Here is a 12,238-nt window from a genome sequence, read left to right on the forward strand (position 1 = left end):
CGTTGTTTATCTCCCCACCAAATGTGATCCCTACTTTTCTACTTGTACTTTTACATGCTTTCAAACTGCTAGGTTGGCAGAAGCTGGGATAAGTAACGGGAGCTCCCTCCATTAAGTGGCACTAGGAATTCAAACTGCCGAACTGCCGATCTTTCTGATCAACAAGCTCAGCGTCTTAGCCACTGAGCCATAGGGGTTTATCTGAGACATTTATGCACACTACATTCTTGATCTGGGCTGAGTCCTCTTTTATCTGCCTGTGTCCTTGGTAGCAGCTCTTCCTCCTTTCCCTCAAAGTCATCCCCTCTTCCCCCAATGGCCAGCAGGTTGCATTATAGAATTTAATTTTTTTTCATGATTGCTATTGCCAGCGACACAAGATCCTTTCACACACATAACAGGACTGTGAAGATGTCCATAAGGTATTGCTTGGGAAGCAGTGAGAATTGCCCAGCCACTATAAGTAGGAAGAGGTAAAGTCCAGGTATGAGTATCCCAGGAGAGAAGATGAGATTTCCAACATTTCCATGTTTCTGCTACACCTCTCTTAATAACTCTGTTGAGTTCTCATAAAACTGGAGAAGGGGGTTCCTCTCATTTTTAAATTTGCCCTGCCTCCCATTAGTGTATAATCAATATTCTTGCCCTGACATATCCTACTTATTGTTATTTATTAGATTTATACCTGATTTCACTCACATACAATTCCAGGAAAAGGTATTCACAACAAGTGCTATGGGCACCACCCATGTGTGCTCAAAATTCAGTGTAGACCTTTGAACCTGGATTGTTGCATAGCCTTAATGATTATAGAGGGCTGGTGAAAGCTGAATGGGAGCAACTTGCCTAAGGCTAAGCAGTAAGCACTTGGCTGAACTTAGATCTGAATCGAGCTTGTCAACAGCTACAGTACTACATCCCACATCGTAATGCTAAAAGCAATTAACAGGGAGTATTAAGCATTGCATCCAACTAGCATGGAGTTGTTATAACCTGGCCAAAGGTAAGCGCCACCTACATGAAGAGTTGGATCTTTTCCTATGTAAGCAATATTCTTACATCTTGCAGCTGGCTCAGATTTAACCATTATGCTTCGTAAGCTCCATCAATTTCTGTGTGCAACCTCGGAGATAAGAGGGAGGTGGAACCCAGGAATGCAGGTGTTTAGAAGAATCATACGCATAAAATAATACTCTGCATAGTTAGCTCTCTTTGGTGGGATGTACAGGTGCTTGATTAAACTACCTCAATTTTACAGAACTTTTGCAGAGGACCAATTTTACTTCCCAGTCCCATTCTCCCATACCCACCAAATTTGGAAACAGACATGAGATTGTTCCACTCCTTGGAACTCTGAGGGCAAGCAGGAATACAATAAAGCCAATCCAGTGGTGGGATTCAATTTTTTTTAGTACCAGTTCTGTGGCTTGGTGGGTGTAGCTTGGTTGGCGTAGCAGGGGAAGGATACTGCAAAATCCCCATTCCCTCCAGATCAGCTGGGACTCAGGAAGCAAAGAATAGATGGGGGCAGGGCTAGTCTGAGGTGGTATTTACCAATTCTCCAAACTACTCAAAATTTCCACTACCAGTTCCCCAGAATCGGTCAGAAGCTGCTGGATATACCACTTCTGACCTAATCCCTCAAACTAACCAAAAGATGAGCACAAAAAATACCATTTGTTCTTGACCTGTGCCCTGAGCTAAAGCAGTTCCAGGAGCCACAAACTCCCCTTGCCTCTAAGCCAGGCATGTCCAAAGTCCAGCCAAGGGGCCCATTGCAGCCCGTTTTCAAATTTCGAGCGGCCCGCTTTCTCCCCACCGGAATGATTTGTTTAGTCTTTCATAAAATAGTTCATTTGCATTTAATGTTAATGGTTCAAAGGATGTCAGGTTGGATGGTCGGCTCCACACATTTTCACCTCACCAAATCTGGCTCTCCTTGCAAAAAGTTTGGACACCCCTGCTCTAAGCCAATCTGAAAGGGGGGGATTGCTAAGCCCACCCCTGTGTTTTCCATATACAGTGTGTACTTTTGTGGTTTGGCATTTTTTGTAAAAACATCCTTAAACTCCTGGCATTAGGGAACATCCTTTTACAGGTAGTCCTCAACCTACAACCACCATTGACCCCAAAATCAATGTTGCTAAGTGAAAATAATTGTTAAGCAAGTTTTCCCCCATTTTACAACCTTTCTTGCCACCATTGTTAAGTGAATCACTGGAATTGTTAAATTAATAACACATTGTTATTAAACAATATTAATCTGGTTTTCCCCATTGACATTGCTTGTCAGGAGGTTGCAAAACAGCATCATATGACCCCGGGACACTGCAACCATCATAAATATGAATCATTTGCCAAACATCTGAATTTTGATCACGTGACCATGAGGATGCTGCAATAGTCAGAAGTGTGAAAAATGGTCCTAAGTCACTTTTTTTCAGTGCGGCAGTTTGTAAACAAACGGTTGTAAGTCGAGGACTACCTGTGTATGCATTTTTCCCCCTCTGTCTATAAATTCTCAAAGTCAGCATAATGCTGTAGGGTGCTGCCTGCTCTTGTGTGGAAACTTCTTAAAGAAGGTGGAAAAATGTTGCAAGGCAGTTTTGAAGTATGGTGAAACTTGCTAGGAGAATTAAGATTGGGTTTGCTGATAAGGTTGGAAAATCCATTAGATCGCGGTTTCTCAACCAGGAGGACACATACCAACGGTGGCATGCAGAAGCAGTCAACATGGGATGCGATTCTCCTCCCCAAGTTGAGAAACAGCCTACAAGCTAAAGGGGAGGATGCCGAAAAAAGAGCAAAACAGCCAGGCTCCAGATAAGATGAGGCAGGCATATTAACAGTTCTGAAAATTCAAGACTGGAGTAGCCTCCAAAAGGTTTGGGCTTGAAAAAAAGATCAATACAGGTAAAGATAAAGGTTCCCCTCGCACATATCTGCTAGCTGTTCCCAACTCTAAAGGGTGGTGCTCATCTCCGTTTCAAAACCGAAGAGCCAGCACTGTCTGAAGACGTGTCTCCGTGGTCATGTGGCCAGCATGACTAAATGCCAAAGGCGCACAGAATGCTGTGACCTTCCCACCAAAGGTGGTCCCTATTTTTCTACTTGCATTTTTACATGCTTTTGAACTGCGAGGCTGGCAGAAGCTGGGACAAGTAATGGGAGCTCACTCTGTTATGTGGTGCTAGGGATTTGAACCGCCGAACTGCCGACCTTCTGATCAACAAGCTCAGTCTCTTAGCCACTGAGCCACCACGTCCCTTCAATACAGATAGTCCTTGACTTATATTGTAACTGAGCCAGGAATTTCCATCAGGAAAGCGATAGGACTTACATCATGATACCATCACCCTGCTTCTGCCAATCTTGCTCCTTCTTCCAAATGCTGTCCAAAATCAGGTTCTCTGATAGATGGACTTTAATGCACAATGGATGCTAATTTGATGATTGCTATCCTAGAGCCAGTTTGGTGTTGTGACCAAAGCATCAGGATAGAAAATGGGAGACCATGAGTTTAAGTCCCACCTTAACTACAAATCCGGCTGGATGATTCTGGACCAATCTCTTTCTCTCAGCCCTAGGAAGAAGGCAATGGCAAATCACTTCTCAAGAACTTTGCCAAGAAAACTGTAGGGACTTGTCCAGGCAATCTCTAAAAATCAAACACGATTGAAATGGAAAAAGAAGAAGAAGAAAAAACTCCTAGCGAATGCTAAGTGGAGAGGCAAGATTCCATGTATAGAAAAACAGTCCACACAAATCTCCATAGAGCTCCAGCACTGCAAATCAATTGTGGGAACTCATTGCCATGATGCCAATTGCTGGACTGGCATGACTGCTATGCCTGAAGGGCTCCTGAGTTGGTTGTCAATGAATTTGGAAAAAAGATGTTCACTGGATTCTAGGTTAGGAAGATACTCAGGTACTGGCTGTTTAGAGCAGTGTTTCTCAACTTTGGCAACTTTAAGATGTGTGGACTTCAACTCCCAGAACTCCTCCACCAGAATGCTCAGTCAGAGAATGGCTACCTAGAACTACCTTTAACGAATGTTCATAAGGAGAAGGGTTTCCAAGTAGCATAAAAGCTAAAGCTCTTGACAATTGGAGCCATTCTCTCCCAGGCAGTTGACTTGTTGAACTCAAGGGCTAGCAGAATGAGATTAAACCTGGCTAAATATCTGCAGCCATTGCAAAGTGAGGCACAACTAGATTGTCTGATTGTGGAGAAGCTGGACAAAGTTATGTTCTACTCAGGCTAATCCCTTTTGGCTTCTTTTTTAATCCCCCATGAAGTCACACAAGTATATTTGTGTGAAAATCAGAATGCTGTCAGAGATGATGGCACTAAAGAAAATCTACTCTTCTTTAGGATATCACCTAAGAATTGGCCATTAATTCATCCTGAATTTAGTTGCATGGGTAACAATGTCCAGGAGGAGTTAATTTAATTTAATCTAATCTAATCTGGAACTATTTAGAACTGGATCACCTTAAGCTACCTTTCCTAATTATATAGTAAGCAACTCATGAGTCCCTAATGACCAGGCAAAGGAATTGATCGAATATGTGATTCTCCCACCCCCAATATTTATGCCAATATATGCCAGATCTTGAGACAAACCTTCAAACATGGTACAAGTAGTCCTTGAGTCACAACCATTCATTTAGGATCTATTCAAAGTTATAATGGTACTAAAAAAAATGACTTATGACCAGTCCTCACACATACAACATCCAGCATCTCTACAATCATGTGACCAAAATTCAGGTGCTTGGCAACTGGCACGTTGCAACAATGCATTATCCTGAGGTCATGTAATTGACATTTGTGACTTTCCCAGCTGAAATGCCAAGTCAAAGCTGGATGAATTTAAAAAAACTGCTGTGACTTGCTTAACAACCATGGCAAAAATGGTCCTAAAATAAAGTGTGACTCACTTAACCAACTGCCTTGCTTAGCAACAGAAATTCTGGTCCCAATCACAGTTTTAAATCAAAGACTATCTGATTGGGAATGGGATGACTCACAATAGTCAGGTGGGCATGACTGGGTGGGTGCAGCCATCTGGACACTACCAGGTGGGCGTGGCTTGGTGGGTGTGGCCATCTTGATGCAGAGGATTAGGTGCAGCCAGCTCAGCATAGATGACTGGAGCAGCTGGATGGCACGGCCAGGTGAATGCAACCAGGTGGGTTCCGAACAAGTGGCCCCAGGAAATTGGACATTGAGCCAACTCAGGGCCCCACCAGAAAAAAAAAAACCTGGAGACATGCTGGCAAACAGGAAGCAGGGAAGCGGCAAAATTTGAAAGGCAATGGGTGGATTTATCCCCACCACCACCACTTGCAGAAACATTCTGTTTTTCTTTCTCCTTTACGAGGAAAGGTTTCTCTACAAAGTTTAAAAGGGAAAGGAAGAAGGGAGCTGGATGGATCGAGCTGCTTAATTTGATGAACCATGAAAAGAAGGATCCAACTGTCCTGTTATTTTTAAAAAAAATCAAAACTGCTCCCCACCCCACTATTCTGGTTAGGCTTTATTTTTATTTTTTTAATAAAAAAAGTTTATACATGATATTTAAAAGCACTACTACTGATTTTACTTTTAGGATATTTTGGGTTAGAATCAGAGTCAATTTCATATGTCTTTGTCTAGTTTCATAATAAAATGACAAAGACATGTGAAATTAACTAGATTATGGTGAGTGTATAAAACTGATAGTAGAATAAGTGTTATCACTGTGAAAATGAGAGATAGCAGCAGTCCTCATCACATTGCCCCTAGAAGATTCTGGTGATCTGGAAGATCTTTTTTTCTTTTCCTTTTTCAAATAAAACTATTAAATTTAAAGGAACAAAGAACAATTCAAAAGAGAAAAACAGATTTAAAAGGCCAAGCCGGCATTTGCAATTACAGAGCTATTAGTCATAAAAAACACATAACCTTTTTAGCACCTCCCACTTCTCCCACAATTACTCAGTGTGCATCTCACGCACATATTCTAGACAAAGCAAACACTATCTTGTTGTGTTTGCCATATGCCTTCTGTTGCAATTTTATTATGGAAAAACTATCAGTGCTCTATCTCACATATGGAAGGAGCTCCTACATAGTGATAGATCCCAACTTGCTATGGTTGTTAAAAACTAATTAAAATGGAAATAATACTAAGCTGCGAACAGCCTTTGTCAAGAGTCAAAATCAGGAAGGAAAAGAGTCCAGCTGCATCTTAAATAAACAGGAAGACAAAACAAAGTTCTTGAAAAGTAACACTAGTTAAAATAAATAAATAACTGCATTCCAGATGTTGGGAACATAAAACTAGCAGGATGGGAGCAAATTATAGCTAACGACCAAAGAAAATACCATCCTTCTCTCCTGTACCAAAAAATGTGCAAGAGCTTGTTCCTAAAATGTCCTTCCTATTTATGATGAGGTTTATGGCACTTGCAAATGAAACTTGCAAATACACTCTCTGCTATGGCAAAATATGAACTCAAGCACACCCTTGCATCATTAACAATGGAAGTTTTCTAATCCCAGGTACAAAAGTGTTGTGTGGCAGCATCAGTTTCCGCAAAAGAAAACACAATTTACGCAGAAGAATCTGCAGGATTGGAGACTGTCATCTTAAATGAGGAAAACAAAGCCATACCTTCAACAATGCAAGCTCATCTCCTTTTGCCCATGTGTGTAAGATCACGCAGTAAACCCAGAAGAGTTCATCATGATAGCGTGACATTGGTTTTGTCATTTTTTTCACCCTGCCTATCCTTCTTGCCTCAGATTCCTCTGAATCTATGAAAGTCTCTTCTCAGAATTTCATCGCACTCAATTCCATGGAACTTTATCCTCTGATCCATAGCCATCAATTTACTCCTCCAAATGTAAGCAGCATTTCCATGCCAGTGTCCATGTTAAACGTTATCTGATGCCAGTGTGGTGGATTTAGCAAGGATTTCACCTTCTGTGCTGTAAAGTGACTGGCACATCTTCCAACTCATTGTCATTGCCCTCCTGGTGTCCCCATGATTCTGTAAACTCTCTGTGAGGTTTTGAAAAGTGATCCAGTCCAATGAAAGACTGAAAAAAGGCAGGAAGCTGGCACTCTTCTACCTTTCTTCTTTCCTTTTCACATTTTCATGAGAAGAAGTTTAAAAAACAGAAACAATGCTCACTAGCCATTACATGGTACAACTACGGTAGATGAATGAATGGTGGCAAGGGGAGAAGAGGGAAAATTCCAGCATCTAGGAAGTGAAACAAGGAGAAATGTTTTCTCTGGAGGAGGAAATGAGCCACCAGTTAATTGGATCACTTTTCAAATTCTCACAGAGAATTCACAGTGTCATGGGTATACAGGGAGAAGCAATTACAATCTCAGAACCTAAACTACTGTACAACCTCAATACAGGGGTGAAATGCTACCGGTTTGGGCCAGTTCGACTGAACCGGTAGTAAAAAACACTACTGGTTCACAGAACCGGTAGTTTTAAAACTAAAAGAGTTTTTAAAAAACATTCCAACCATCGCATGTTGCACAGCTGATCTTCGGAACATTTAAAAAAAATTTTTAAAAAATTTTTTTTTTACTACAAGTTATCCGGAAACGTGGGGGGGGTGTGTGTCCATTTTTCCTCTCAGCAGGCTTCTCTGAAGCCTGCTTGGCCAAAAATGGGCTGTGGGGGTGCTGAGAAAGAAAGAAAGAAAGGAAGGAAGGAAGGAAGGAAGGAAGGAAGGAAGGAAGGAAGGAAGGAAGGAAGGAAGGAAGGAAGGAAGGAAGGACGGACAGAGGGGAGAAAGAGGGGAGAAAGAAAGAGAAAGAAAGAAAGAGAGAGAGGGAGGGAGGGAGGGAGGGAGGGATGGAAAAAGGAGAGGAAAGAAGACTACAAACCTGGCACTAGACACAGCTTCAGAGGATAATCCAGGGCTGGAAGGGACCTGGAGGTCATCTAGTCCAACCCTGCTGTAGCAGGACATTGTTAAAGTGAGTTTCTGTCTTTTGATCTCCCAGTTACATGACTTCATAGCCACGCCCACCCAGTCACATGACCCCACCAAGCCACACCCACAGAACCAGTAGTAAAAAAAATTAGATTTCACCACTGCCTCAATATGTGCATGGAACAAGGTTTCCCAACCTTTGCAGCTTGAAGATGTATGGACTTCAACTCTCAAATGCTGGCTAGGGAATTCTGGAAGTCGAAATCCATACATTTTCAAGCTGCTGAAAAAAGCCTTTATAAACAATATGAAACTTCTGAAAAACCCCATACAGTCTGAGGTAGTCCAATATGTGACCTAGGGCAGAGTTCCCCCAATCTTTCCGAGTTTGCGGATCTGCATGGGGGGGGGGGGTGTTTCTGTGTGAACAGTGGGCAAGCACTCCCACACAGCTCCATTTGATCATACAAGTGGAGATGCACATATGTGCTCACCTACTTCCACGGTCCAATTCTGAATGGCTCAAGGACCGGTACAAGGGCACGGCCCATACCCTGACTTAGGGAGCCCTTGGATTCCAAATCCTTGAATACGAAGGTAACTTGCATTTTGTCTTTCTAAAAGTGTATTGAAGTTATTTCTAAACCCCACCAACTTCAATGGATGACCTTCAATTAATATGCATAGGGAGGAAGTTTTATCTGAATGCATTTGGCTGTACCAGATATGTCTTTTATCGAAGATGGGTGTGCACATTTTCACACTTACCATTGTAAATGCCGATCCGGCCATCTCCTCCGCACAGTTCACTGGACTTGCCAAAGCAGACTTGATCACATTCCACAGCACTCACTTGCTGGCTGTGCCGGATATCCCCTTCATGGCCACAGAAACAGGCATAACCAGCTTCCACTCCAGCAAACTTTTCCAAAAAGGGAGAGGAAAATAAAAGACGATTTAAGATGGCACCATCTTTTTAAGTGCATGGCTAAAATGGTGAAACGTGAAATTTTGCAAGGAAACAAGAATAGGACAGGCAGTTGTCTCGAAGGAAATTTAAGACTTCCCATGACATACTCGTAGACTGAAAGCCGTGCCTGATTTAATCATGGTTTATTGAATAAGCCAAATTGGTTGGGTTCACTCAACATGCTAGACCATAAATCATGGTTTACAGACCGTAAGGACTGTATTTGCATGATAAACTATCAAGCCAGTTGTCCACTTTTAGAGCCAAAAGAAATGGTTTACTTTCTGTAGAGCAATTATGCAGAGTAATACCAGCAGATTTGTTTCAATAAAATAAAAGGAGTGAAGAATATGGAAGATTATAGAAAAAGCCAACATTGTCTGTGAGAGCCCCAAATTCCTGCTATTTCCAAATGAGAAAGCTTAAACAGGGGCCATAATCAAGTCACCAGATTGAATAATGCTTTCCCAGGTATTAAAAAAATAGATTAATCTTCAAATTCAGTATCTCCAGAACAGAAGCATAACCATGAGGGCAGTCGTCTCAACCAAGTGTGACAAATGGATAACAACTGTGCATTTGTTGCGCTAATAAAAACTGATAGTCTGGAACGACAAAACAAATGCTGTTTGATGGCTGAGCTCTGTTTCACAGGATGCCAAGAATTGGGCTGATGGGATGAAAATAGAGAAGGGGGATAATATGTGTCTACTCTACTCGCATCAGTTGTCTGAGAAGACTAGAAAGACCAATCCAAAAAAGGGGGGAAAAATCAGATCAGAGGACACATGCCCAGAGCAAGTGAAGAAAATCAGCATTCAGGCCCTCCATGTAAGCTAACTCTGCCTTATTCTGAGGTTCAATCAATCAATCAATCAGAATAGATCTGGAAGGACTTGGAGGTCTTCTAGTCCTGCCTCCTGCTCAAGTAGGAGATCCTATACCATTTCAGAAAAGTGGCTGTCCAGTCTCTTCTTAAAAACCTCCAGTGATGAAACACCCACAACTTCTGAAGGCAAGCTGGTCCACTGCTGAATTGTCCTCACTGTTAAGAAGTTTCTCCTTAATTCCAGGTTGCTTCTCTCTTTGGTTAGTTTCCATCTATTGCTTCCTATCCTGCCCTCTGGTGCTTTGGAAAAATAAGTTGACCCGCTTCTTTTTGTGGCAGTCTCTCAAATACTATCATTTCCCCCCTGGTCCTTCTCTAGACAGCCAAACCCAAGTCCTGCAACCATTTTTCACATTTTAGCCTCCAGGCCTTTAATCATCTTAGCTGCTCTTCTTTGCACTTTTTCCAAAGTCTCAGCATCTTTTTCTAATGTGGGGACCAAAGCTGGATGCAGCATTTCAGGTGTGGCCTTTCTAAAGCTTTATAAAGCAGTACTAATACTTCATGTGATTTTGATTCTATGCCTCTGTTTATACAACCAAGGGTTATATAGTATTAGTTTTTTTGTCTGCTGCCGCACACTGCTGGGGCATGTTTACACGATCGTCCATTAGGACTCCAAGATCCCTCTCACAGTTACTGTTTTTGAGCCAGGTTTCGCCTAATCCTTACTTGTACCTTTGGTTTTTCCTGTCTAATTGTAAAACCTTGCTTTCCTCCACATCAAATTTCATGTTGTTGGATGGGGCCCATTGTTCAAGTCTGTCAAGATCTTTTTGGATCCTGAACTTGTCTTCTGGGATGTTGGTCATCATTTAATTTGCTTTTCAGATGTTGTACCCTGAATTTCAAATGAAGGGTAGAGAACTGGTTGCCTGCAAAGTGCTGATGGTGTCGTAATTGGCAAGCAAATCAACTGGAAAAGTTTTTTATGGCATGGAGATATGCACTGTTACCCATAAAATCGGTTCCACCACAAAACCGCATTCGACTAAACCGCGCTCGACGAAACCACGTAGCTGACATCATCAACAGGGCGACAACAGCGCGGAGACAGAAGCATGCTGTAAACGCTAAACCTAAAATTAACCCCTAAACCTAAACCTAACCCCCCTAAACCTAATCCTAAACCTAACCCTAACCCTAACCCTTAACCTAACCCTAAACCTAACCCTAAACCTAACCCTAAACCTAATCCTAACCCTTAACCTAACCCTAAACCTAACCCTAACCCTTAACCTAACCCTAAACCTAACCCTAACCCTTGACCTAACCCTTACCTTAAGTTGAATTGGCTTGCTTTCAAAGCGCTATTTAAAGCGTCCTTCTTTCTCCGCGCTGGCTATTGTCGCCCTGTTGATGACATCAGCGACGCGGTTTAATCGGGCGCGGCTTAGTCGAGCGCGGTTTTGACGAGTCACGATAAAATCATGCAGCAACTGCTCAAGGCCCAGTAGTTAAGATCAGTTCAAAAAAGCTGGCAAATAAACTATCCATATATCAATATTAAATAGATAGCTCTTTATTAAAAACCATGAATCAGCAGACAGCAAGACTTCTATAGCTGCTTTCATGGTATCTGTTGAAATATGAAAGATGAGTCATCTTGGCTACCCATTAATAGAAAAAAAAGAATGGTCATACTGTTCTTAATGGGAAATGTAAGTTTAATGGGGCATTAAGAGTACAAATGAAATAGAGGTTGAAATTACAAGTGGAGCTTCTCTATCAGATATTTTTTATTCAGGGAACTAAAACTTTTTGGTTCCTAGACAGAGAAATAGTCAATCACCTGGACAATCACTTAAATATAAGTGTTCTTGCAGCTGACAGAAAAGCCAACACAATTCAAGGCTGCATTGAAAGAGGGATAGAATCAAGATCACGTGAAGTGTTAATACCACTTTATAATGCCTTGGTAAGGCCACACTTGGAATAACACATCCAGTTTTGGTTGCCACAATGTAAAAAAGATGTTGACGCTGTAGAAAAAGTGCAGAGAAGAGCAAAGATGATTAGGGGACTGGAGGCTAAAACATACAGGGAACAGTTGCTGGAATTGGGTATGTCTTATTTAATGAAATAAGGACTAGGAGGTGACATGACAACAGTGTTCCAATATCTCAGGGGCTGCCACAAAGAAGAGGGAGTCAAGCTATTCTCCAAAATACCTGAGAGTAGGACAAGAAGCAATGGGTGGAAACTAATTAAGGAGAGAAGCAACTTAGAATTAAGGAGAAATTTGCTGATAGAGCAATTAATCAGTGGAAGGACTTGCCTCCAGAAGTTGTGAATGCTCCAACACTGGAAGTTTTTAAAAAGGGATTGGACAACTATTTTTCTGAAATTTTGTGGGGACTAGAAGACTTCCAAGGTCCTTTCCAGACCGCCTGCTGCCAATTACCTCCCAAAGACCCATTAGATCGCA

At 41.9% G+C, this 12,238-nt stretch overlaps 1 protein-coding gene across 2 annotated transcripts in view; it reads right to left on the reverse strand.

Moving 5' to 3' along the window:
* The window catches only part of KREMEN2 (kringle containing transmembrane protein 2), a 45,758-nt gene that overhangs the window by 15,664 nt on the left and 17,856 nt on the right, over window positions 1-12,238 (reverse strand). For both annotated transcript variants that reach the window (XR_004257021.1, XM_032238152.1), the window contains exon 4: window positions 8,720-8,873. Coding sequence is in view for 1 of the 2 variants with exons in the window: in XM_032238152.1 (XP_032094043.1) it covers window positions 8,720-8,873 (154 nt within the window). In the remaining variant the exon portion in view is untranslated. The remainder of the gene's footprint in view (window positions 1-8,719; window positions 8,874-12,238) is intronic.

The sequence above is a fragment of the Thamnophis elegans genome, chromosome Z, assembly GCF_009769535.1.
Source record: "Thamnophis elegans isolate rThaEle1 chromosome Z, rThaEle1.pri, whole genome shotgun sequence".
Lineage (NCBI taxonomy): Eukaryota > Metazoa > Chordata > Lepidosauria > Squamata > Colubridae > Thamnophis > Thamnophis elegans.